Raw genomic sequence first — 10,295 nt, 5'->3', positions numbered from 1 at the left:
AAATATGAAAAGATTTTACTGAGGGTTTTACTGTTGATAACTGATTAATTTGAACACTTACTTTCATATTTCGATGAAATGTTACCGAGACAAGTTCAATTTGTTACTGGTAGAACTTTTAAGTGGTTGGCAGCCCTGTGAAATGTATTTAACTTAGTACTGTTCTTGCAAAGCAGAGTATCGGACATTTTGCTGACACAACTGTGTATCCTATAAATCCATGTTTCCTGCCGACAATGAAAAAAACTATGCATTTTAGGTTTGAAACAAAATGCCCGCTTTGGAAAGAAGGCAATTTTCTAGAATTTATTCAACAATTTACAAAATATACATCCGGGGACTTAAATATCAAGGTAAATTAATCTTTTCGCATCACGATAACAAAACTTATTGAAATAACAATATCATCAACAATAGATCTGGACGGATTATTTTCGATTTAATGAATGTATGATTTCATTTATCAGCACACGGCGATGAAAAACATTTCGACGGATTCTTAGTTTATTGCATAAATATCGTGACAAACATGTAATGTGTGAATCATTAAAACAATGTGAATATTAACAGTTCAGTTTGTCCTACATTACTCATACTTTTTTAAAACGATAGCTCACTTCTTACGGAAAAAATAAATTACGAAAACATGATTGAATCAGGTCGAGATTTGACGGTTAGATGGAATGGGTGGAATCGGAGGAGAATCTTGTATGAAGCGAAGAATCGGCGATTGATTCTCGAAGATCTCGGCGGCGGTGAATTTGGGAACATTTGCATGAGAACGGACGGGATGCAGGGATTCCTGATGAGCCTGAATCATCTCGTCGGACTTCTTCGGTCGCTGGAATTACGAAACAAAATAATGGATGTGATAAATTTTTCAAGTTTTTCTTAGCAGTTACTAATATCTCCTTGACCTAACCCATTTTCCTAACCTTGATTTGAAATTTGCTTAACCACAGACCCAGTTCGTCTGAGTCAGGTGAGGTTTCTGTACTTAGAATTCAAAGTGGGAAACAAATTATGATAAACTTTGAACTACCCTTAACATAATGAAGCTGGTGCAACTTTTGCCATTGTGCTACGTCTATCCATATGGCCTAAAATACTATGTATTTTTGATATGGCTTGATAGAGATGAGATATAAGTTGAGACAATATTCTGTACTTACGGGTCTCGGTCCCTTCTTCGTTCGATTTCCTTCTTTAACTGTAACCCCGGGTGCAACATCGATTGTTTCAAGCTGCAATGACATATACCAAATAAGATAATGAAGCGAGACAAGCAGAGTTTAACAAAACTTCAAAATCATTAAACCATGAGAGCTAACCAGTGGTGGAGGGAGTGGTGTTACTTCAACTGTCTTTTTCTTATTATCGTGTTGCTTTTCGAACGAACTTCTCAATGAAGATGTTGAACTTTTCGCCATTTTCGCCATGGTGTTCTTTGAGAAAGCTGTTGAACCTTAGAAAAAGATCCGAAAAATAATTGAAGCATGCTTGTATAAGAACTTTAGGCTACAAAGCATTGTAGAAACCGAATCCAGTACAACACTTCTAAAATGATAATTACAGTCAACTCCTTGTTATCCACCATCATCTGAACCTTAGCAGTTTTGGTGGATAATCGAGACTGGCAGATAAGTGAATTTAAGAATTCATTTTCTTCAAGACACCCGAAATGAACTCAAAATGTATTTATTGTTAAAATTCATCTGTTTTCTATTGACACAAACTCTTTCATTGAACTCTGCCTCTCATGAGAAGTAGTGAGAATTTTAATCTCGAATATTCATCAATTGTACTCTGACAAGTTTAATACTGGTAGATCCTGTAATCAACATAGATGGTCACATGGGGGGGGGGGGATGAGATAGGGGACAACATATGGGGGTGATTTACAAATAACAGTATCAGTGAAGACCAACTGTTGCCAACAAGTAAATTTAATTTGTACTACATTACTACATGTGTTAAACATTTTCTTCGGCGGACAAATGAAAATGAACTATTGTTCATCAAATGAAAATGAACTACTGTTATAACATTTGTTCAGAAAATGTGTGGCGGATGGTGTATATGGAATTTGGCAGAAAATAGAAAGCTGAATGCATTAATTAATTCAGGACTGAGCTTTTACTTGCGGCAGCTGGGAGTCACAAAAACAAAGGGTTGATAACTGGGAGTTGACTGTAGTAAATATTACTATTTCTAAAAAAATCTAAATGCAAATGCATGTGCAGAAGAGTGAAGCTTTTTGAATAATCTAATCTATCTACAGATATTTTGGATGGAGGTTTAAGCACGTGTTAAAAGGAAGCAGAGAACAGCAAATAACAACACCACATGAAAACTACCGACTGTTTCAGCATCAATTCAAAAAGCGTTCACATCTTATTTGGTTTGTTTGATTTTTTTGGTGATGCTGAACATAATTAGTAGTGAAACATACAGAAAGCGCACGCAAACAAGCATACCTGCAGTGCCTAAGGGTTCTACATGTACTTCGTTTTTCTTTTTGTGAGATTTTGGAATATATCTACCTGTCCGCATAGCTTCCAGTCGGGCCTGTGCGGCCTCTACGGCTGGGTCTACAACTGTGAACTGTGTCTTTACACTGGAAAGTCAAAGAAAATCTTAATCAATAATAGGTTTGTATCCCGAAGCTATTATAAGGCTATGTTTTATTCTAACTTACAAATGAGATGGGAGTTTAGCAGGGTCAAATTTGACAACGGCCAGAACATTTCCGTGTTCATCATAAATAACATCCTTGTTGCCAGGTGGTCGCCCAGCCTGAGCCTGCAGAAGAGCGAAAATCGTTTATCATAATCTTTTATGTTCAGTATTTGAGAAAAGGATTAACACCACAGGACGTAAAATTCATTCATTTCACACAAAATTTCATAAAAATCACTCCTTGAAACGAAAACAAAATGCACCAAACAGAGTAAAATAACAGAAATCAGTAGGCTTCAAATATAATAAACTAGCCTTGCTTATTTGTATTCTCCTAGGAGTTGTAAACGTCTGGAAAAACAGTTGTTAATATTTGTGAGTTAGATTAAACAATCATGTTTATGTTTCATTTAGACGAGTAAGTCAAATAAAACAAATGTTAGAATGATGATAAACTAACAAAGTTAGGTATGAAGATATGGCAAAAATTATTTCAAAACTCACTTTTAAAATTGAATGACAAGATGTTGGTAACAGGGATAATGCACTCTCTTCGTCTTCCTCAAGAATAACAGATTGTTTCGATCGACTTTCGTCGGATAATATTCGAGACTCGCTGACTTGCAGCGGTTCCGTGATATTCTTCAAACCGGGCGACTTGAGACGACCGTTGTACGGACGGAACGGTTTCTTTTTTGGCTTGGTCTCTGCAGGAGGTGGAGCAGGCTGAAAGTCGACACAATTGCAAATTACCTGACCAAGACTGGTACGTATACAGTCTGTCCCACGAAAAAGTATGCCAAACTTTAGCAGACTTATTCATTCAAGATTGAAGGTACCAGTAAGACATTAATCTTTCAAATAAGCTAAAATGTTTGTTGAATTCCCTTTAGATTGTTGAGAATCATGGCTTTTGAAAAGCCTCCTATTTCTCATTACCGAACTTAAGAATTCTGCCCTTCCTACTCATTGGGCAGTCAACAAGGTACGAATGACTGGTCACAGCGGCTTTATTTCATGTTAGGGATACTAAACCGGTGTATTTTTGAAAGATAAATGGCTTACCTTCAATCTGCATTGAATAAGTTTATACAATGAATTATCATTGATAAAACCAGTGACATTTAAGTTTGGTATACTTTTCGTGAGAAAAGCTGTATACGATACATAAGAGAGGCAAGTTTGATGGTTTTGTTATGGTACTCACACTGTGAACATGTTCAGGTTCAGGTTCAGGTTCAGTTACAACTTCAGTAACCTCCGCCTGCTGGTCATCAACGCACTGAACGACTTCTTCAAGTGCTTCCTCCGTAACCAAACTTCCGGGAGGTGGAACTGGTTCAGGCTCTTCGCTTTAAATAACATAATACCAGGTCAAAAACAAATCCATAAGATCATCAGCTCATTCAGCCTCATTTAGATACTTACTCTTCTTCCTCTTCTTCTGGAATAATTTCAGGAGCTTCTGGAGTTTTAACTTTAACTATTTGTTTTGGGACAAGACCCTGAGCCCAACAGTCGGTGATCGCGGGAAGAGGTTCTAGGTAAGATAAATTTTAAGTTTTACTGACATACATTGTTGAGAAGATAATTAATGGTGAATCCGCCCAGATACTGCAACATACCTTCATCTTCAGCCCAAGTGTAATCTTCATCTATATTCTGTTCACCTTCATCTCTTGATAAAAATTGCCACTGAAAAATACAGGGAAAAAGGTCGGGTCAGAGGAAGAAAGAATTCCAGCAATAATTTGGGAATGTATTGGTTTTCTAATTTTTGGCTCGTGAACTTTCCAAGGCAGATTAAGCAACATGGTCCATATAGACCGGTCATTCCTGGATATAAGAGTTTTCAAGGAGAAAATTTCAAATTTCGAGGAAGCGTCTGCATAACTTTCATATTCCTATTACTGTAGACTCCTCCTGAATCAGTACTGTTTATGGCCGTAAACTATTAATTGGGTGGTCTTGTAAGTAAATCTTTATCTTTAACACCTGGGTGATTATTGGTCTGAAATCAGACAAACTGAGCATTGATATTTTCATACCTCAATAATCTGCAGTATTGCTTCCTTAGCTTGAGTAATAGTGAATGGTAATAGTTGTTTCTGTATGTAACTGTCATAGATTATTTTCATCGCCGAATCACAAACTTCTTCAACCATATCGCCGATGAAGTCATCTCCATCATCTCGATCGAGCATGAAATTCCTGTCATAAAAAGAAAAGTGTAAGCTTAATAGAAAGGAACTAAGCATCCCCAGCTACCCTTTCACTGAGGCACCCCAATTTTACTATCTCTGTATCATTTCTGGACGATACAATTGAGAGATAAAAACATACAATGAATTCTGCAGCCAATTATCTGCTTTATTTTTCATCTTGTTCTTCTTGCATCCATATTTGATAGAACAGTCACCTTGGCAACTGTGTAGCCTGTCTGTATGTAGTTGCTAGAGAACAACGTATAAGTTCCTTTTAAGGAGCATCTGACGGCCATAGCAACCCTGATACAAGCTAACTGCCTAAAAATGCTTAAAAAGTTTCTATATGCTTACCAGTCATGATCGGTATATTTTCCGGGTACAATTTCGTGTGCAATTGCTGGAGTTGGTGCATTTTGTCCACCTTTTGTCTTCTCTGCGCGAGATTTAGACACGGCTGCTCTCGACATCGTGGCAGTTAGTTAAATTGAAGTAGTTTTTATGTGGTAAACACCTTTCACATCGAATTTCAACTTTCCTATCGTTGTAACGAGCATTTTCAGTAATTGGAGCTCTGAAATTACAACCACTTGCTGGCGGCCATTTGTAAACAATCAAAATGGCTACCGGTTGCTATGTAGCAAATATGACTTACCACCGTCTAACCTGCAATTTAACCGAACATCTATTAGAATAGATGTATTGCCACTGAATCATCTACTAAGTTTTTAATCAATCTGAATAAACTTTTATCAGTATTTCTAAATTATTTATTAAAAGAAACGCTAATTGGTGTACTTCCGGTTTGTGGACACCCGGAAGTAAACAAATTGTGACGCTTGAAGGGATTTTTTCATTTCGTGGTAAGTATCTGGTTATTTTAGGCACGTTTTCGGTCTAATATTACCATATAGAGAAGGTGTGATTAATCTTTACTTGTTAAAAATCGAATTCAACGCAGTATTTTCCTTTGATAGATTGTAGAACACATTCAAATTCACTGTTTTCCTTCTCACTCCGTCCATCAATCAGGGCCAGGACAAATTCTCAAATTTAAAATGGTGTCTGGTGGTTGGACGTCGAATGTGCAAGGACCTATACCGCCTCATCCTTATTATGATTCGCGTCCGCAATCGGAGTACATCGAAAAACCAGCCGGTCGAAATCGACCTGAGGCGCGTAACTATGCTGAACTTGGCACTAAAGGAACCCTTGGATTGATGCTTAAGTTGGAAGGAACACAAATTGGCCCGAAACCGAAATTTAGTAAGTCTATTTATTGTCTTTCCTTCAGATACCTGGGGCGGATCCAGGATTTTCAAAGGGGATGCTCTGCTGATAATTTTGAAAAATTAGTCCCATTTTCACGCATTCTGAGCATTTTAGGCATTGCTAAATCATCTCTTATCTATTTAGAATGTACCTTCTTCTTTGAAATGTAGCATTGAAAAACTGTGAATTGAATAATATGAAGGAAAGCACGTTCGACAAGAATCAGCAATGAGTCTCTCAATTAGACTCACAGCTGAAGAACTTTAAAAGCTGTTAATGTATATGTTTATCTAAATATGAATGTGTCATTGCAAGAGAACTCATTACTTTCCATTTTTTCACAGAATCTCCGCCGAAGGATCACATCGCTGAAAATGTTAAACGAATGCGTCGCGTTCAAAGGATCAGCCGACAACAACAAAAACAACAGATCGAAGATCAACCGAAACCAGTGAAAGCATTATGGAAATCAGAGAAATATGCGAACGTTCCGTCGAAAGTCGGCGAAGAGATAAAGGTAATTCATTGGTTAGAGAGTTGAACGATCGATAAAACCACAACAGAATCACTACTATAACAAACTTCATCCTTGAAATAAACGATGTACTGAAGGGCATAGTTCATTTCATGCGTTATACCCGATGAGGTTGAAGTGACTCAGCGAAATCAATCGTGCTAATATACTATTTTCAAGGATGAAGTTTGTTTTAGTTGTGATGCTATGGTGGCTTTATTTTTTTAAAATTCATTCTCGCACTGAAAGCCAATGACCAAATCTTTTAATATCTAGTTTTGAAATGCATGTTCATATAAATTGAGTAGAAACTTGGCCTGACTTCATCGATTCAGGAAATGTTTCGAGTGATTTGATAAATGTATGTATTTTTTTCTTTCTATCACACGCAGAAAGAGCCGAACACACCGAGACCACATTCAGCTAATTACCTGCGCGCTCATTCGCGCGCTGGTCCGCCATCGCGACCACCATCTCGCGGTGCAGGCGTCACTCCCAGACTGAGGTTACATTCAGCGGAAAGACGTTCCGTACCAACTGCTGAAAGTGCTAAAGATGTAAGCCTTATTCCGTCATGCTTTCTATTTTCTGATATCGAATTGTTATCAGCCTACTGCATTATACGATTAAAATCCACTATGTACAAATTTAAAAGATTGAAAGCAAAATTAATTCTTAAAAAATTTTGTTTCGAATAATAAATTTTTTATCGTAATCTTTTAGTTACCCGGTATGTACATAGTGGGCTTTAATCATAAAATCTATTTTCCATGTCAGAGTGTGGCTAATCTACTATTACTCTTCCTATCCTTCCAAACCTGTGTTCTTCTGGAAGACACAATTTTCTCTGTAGAAAATGTCTGCCTGTCAGAAGGGCTAAGCAAAAGCTGGAAATCGAAAGAAAAAGTAGATAGTTTCTCTTCTATACAAGCATAATTGAAAAAGGTTTATCTTAATGTGTTTTGACGTATTGTTATCTATTTTTCGATGTTACAGGTGAAAATGTTCCATCGAGACACCGACTTCATCAAAGTGAACGGCCGCGCTGCCAAGTTTTACGATATGAAACGTGCGCCGAGTTTGACGGCTCTCGACGATTTGAAGAAAAAACACAACGATGATGAAAGATTGTACAGACGAGGAATTGTACCCGAATAGTAAGTCGATGAAATTGATCGTTTTACTTTGAATCTAAATCAAGTTAGTTAAGTCGCCTATTCAAGAAACTTCAATACCAGTTTCAGTTCACAGTGAGTTGTGAGTAAGATATGATTCTGGACTCGGAATAATTCTATTTTCTGCGCTTCACAGTAAAACTCTGTGCTACTTAATCTTAGAATACTTTAAAGTCATCATGATACCTGCAATAAATCTATATCTACAAATTCATTGCAATTCCGAACTAACTATACGTTCTCTTTACAGTTTGATTCACAGGCAGAAAGAAATGGCTGACGAAGAACAAAGACGAATTGACTCAATTCCTGACCCGACTATTCCCGACGGTCACAAGGTCATGGATGAGAAAGAAAGAGTTGAATCGTTGGAACTGCTGCGTAAAAGTACGTCACAAAGATGAGTTTAAATGGCATTAACATCGATTTAGAGTATGATAGATTAATGCTTGGTGCCGAAGGATAAGTGACCCAGTGTTATGGAAAATTGACCACAAGCTCTGGCCCACAAGGCTCGTATTTGAAGTTTGGGGGTGAATTGTTAGTAGCTTAGATCATCCAGTATCACTGGCACTTCTTTTTATATATATAGTACCAGGGATATTGGATGATCTAAGCTACAGTTCACCCCCAAACTCCAAATACGAGCCCCTGTGTTCGGGCCTTGGCCATAATTAGACACAAATTTATCTCACTTGTGTGGAATTGAGTCCTAGTGATCGAGCAGGATATCAATTCTCAATTGTCCATATATTTTGATTAATTGTTTATTTTATTTCAGATCAAGAGGCTCTGATCACTCAGCTGAACATGTTGCCGATAACATCCGACACAATGAGAGTTAAAAACAAACGTCTCGACCTGGAAGCTAAACTCTCCGAACTCGAAGAAGCTATCCGAATATTTTCGCGTCCGAAAGTTTTCGTTAAAATCGATCAGTAAGAAAATGAACCAATCGTATATATTCATTTCCCGTCCCTACTTCCTTGCTGGTCATGGAATGTTGAATATTTGTGTGTGCCTTCCCCATAGCAAGTGCCAGTTACCCTTGCAGCGAAAATACAGCAATTTAGTTAGAAATGTAAGACTTCACACACGAGATATACTACGATTGTAAAAATGGGCACTTATTTTATGATAACTCACTGTTTGGCAATGCGTTGTTTTTCTGTGCGGAATTAACTATTTTAACTTGAAAAGTTTATCGTTGCTTGGCCTTGATAGTAACAGTTAATAATAATGATTAATATATTATGTTGAGAGTATTGATTATTTTCTTTATGTTCTGTTCTATATCATAATAAATTTCTTGCCAACGTTCTCTGTGATGATGATAATCTCCGTCCAATAGACTTAAGTACCAGAAAATGATGGCCAACTCGATGAAATCTCCCTTTAACATCATCAATTCTCAAAAAGACTAGTGGCTTGATTCTATGACGATCAATTTGACTACCAATTATTGTTTGATTTAAATGTTACCATGATAATCAGTGATGTCTTTTGGGGATTCTATGAACGCAGCCATCATTTGTTAAAGTCTTTAGTCGTGTATATCTTCTATCAGTTAGGTCACACTAAAAAGATCCAGTTACACAGTAGTGAGTTGAATGCGATCACCGTAATCTTTTTGTTTCTATTTTTACTGTACAGTTTGAATGATTGTAATACAACTGAGTCCTGATAGTTTTCATTTGCATTAAAATTTAGTTTGTTCTGGTAACCACTAAATACAAGCATACCATGAATTTGAGTACATACATGTGGATATTTTTTAGGCGTGTCTACGAGTGAAGCTTTCTACTGCTCGAATGGTGGATATTTCCTTCCTTTTAAGAAGCAATGTTTTGAATCTTTTGCCCAAAAATGTCAGAGTTCTACCATTCTTAAGATACTTTCATAATTATCGATTCAGATTTTATACCTTTATTTATTCTTTTCGAAACCTAGAGAGTCGCTAATTGAAAGAAACCATATTTATTTACCTTGTCAAAGCTCACTTATCTGTAAATAAAGCAAACTTTCTATTTATGAAAAATATCGAGTTCGTTAGATTTATCGGTTTGAAGCGTCAATCCTCGATCTTTTAAAACCATTTTACTCTCGAAGATGCAGAAGAAATCAGAAAATCAAAACTCAAGTCATCGATTTATTGTTTTCAAATATTCATTTATATCTAAAAAGGTTTACATGTAATATAAAACATTACAATGAAAACTACTTTAATACAGAGTGAAATAGCACCACGATATATATAATACATTCAATATGTACATAAAATGAACTCGTTAAAGAACAGAAAACAAGGTTTAAATCGAGGACTACGACAACATTCACATGTAGATCAATAGATTTCAGATAAACTAAGACAAAACATGATTATGCAATGTATAATTTGAGTTTTCTCATGATATTTTCAAAGGTGTTGAATTTGATTTTGATGTCAATTTC

At 36.6% G+C, this 10,295-nt stretch overlaps 2 protein-coding genes across 5 annotated transcripts; one reads left to right on the top strand and one right to left on the bottom strand.

Moving 5' to 3' along the window:
- Positions 1–267: 267 nt before the first annotated feature.
- On the bottom strand, positions 268–5,482 carry LOC141903807 (uncharacterized). Of its 2 annotated transcripts, none has more exons than XM_074792130.1 (11): positions 5,238–5,482; positions 4,728–4,890; positions 4,305–4,374; positions 4,108–4,219; positions 3,887–4,031; positions 3,184–3,405; positions 2,699–2,802; positions 2,478–2,617; positions 1,332–1,465; positions 1,173–1,244; positions 268–841 (listed from the first exon to the last, which is right to left on the bottom strand). In XM_074792130.1, the coding sequence occupies exons 1-11, from the start codon at positions 5,351–5,353 to the stop codon at positions 656–658; spliced, it is 1,464 nt and encodes a 487-aa protein (XP_074648231.1). In that variant the 5' UTR covers positions 5,354–5,482; the 3' UTR covers positions 268–655. The 2 variants fall into 2 exon arrangements, with proteins under 2 accessions (XP_074648231.1, XP_074648232.1); XM_074792131.1 differs by having other exon boundaries at positions 272–841; positions 2,544–2,617.
- Positions 5,483–5,675: 193 nt separating this feature from the next.
- Positions 5,676–9,859, top strand: LOC141903567 (enkurin domain-containing protein 1-like). Of its 3 annotated transcripts, none has more exons than XM_074791739.1 (8): positions 5,676–5,746; positions 5,916–6,149; positions 6,500–6,672; positions 7,062–7,226; positions 7,447–7,575; positions 7,666–7,826; positions 8,095–8,231; positions 8,626–9,859. In XM_074791739.1, exons 2-8 carry the CDS (start codon positions 5,942–5,944, stop codon positions 8,784–8,786), a joined length of 1,134 nt encoding a protein of 377 aa, XP_074647840.1. In that variant the 5' UTR covers positions 5,676–5,746; positions 5,916–5,941; the 3' UTR covers positions 8,787–9,859. The 3 variants fall into 3 exon arrangements, with proteins under 3 accessions (XP_074647840.1, XP_074647842.1, XP_074647841.1); XM_074791740.1 differs by having other exon boundaries at positions 5,693–5,746; positions 5,861–6,149; XM_074791741.1 differs by lacking the exon at positions 7,447–7,575.
- Positions 9,860–10,295: the final 436 nt, after the last annotated feature.

The sequence above is a fragment of the Tubulanus polymorphus genome, chromosome 4 (assembly GCF_964204645.1).
Source record: "Tubulanus polymorphus chromosome 4, tnTubPoly1.2, whole genome shotgun sequence".
In the NCBI taxonomy this organism is placed as follows: Eukaryota; Metazoa; Nemertea; class Palaeonemertea; order Tubulaniformes; family Tubulanidae; genus Tubulanus; species Tubulanus polymorphus.
Note: the sequence above shows the minus strand (reverse complement) of the source record. Positions and strands in the feature narration are given on the sequence as shown.

Bases quoted from the DNA above. Each gene is read 5' to 3' on its own strand.
- LOC141903567 (XM_074791739.1), top strand. From the start codon at position 5,942: ATGGTGTCTGGTGGTTGGACGTCGAATGTGCAAGGACCTATACCGCCT. The intron at 6,150-6,499 runs GTAAGTCTATTT...ATTTTTTCACAG, and splicing joins TGGCCCGAAACCGAAATTTA to AATCTCCGCCGAAGGATCAC. The intron at 7,576-7,665 runs GTAGATAGTTTC...TCGATGTTACAG, and splicing joins GCTGGAAATCGAAAGAAAAA to GTGAAAATGTTCCATCGAGA.
- LOC141903807 (XM_074792130.1), bottom strand. From the start codon at position 5,353: ATGTCGAGAGCAGCCGTGTCTAAATCTCGCGCAGAGAAGACAAAAGGT. The intron at 1,466-2,477 runs GTATGCTTGTTT...TCTTTTTCTAAG, and splicing joins AGAACCCTTAGGCACTGCAG to GTTCAACAGCTTTCTCAAAG. The intron at 842-1,172 runs GTAAGTACAGAA...TCGTAATTCCAG, and splicing joins CGAAGAAGGGACCGAGACCC to CGACCGAAGAAGTCCGACGA.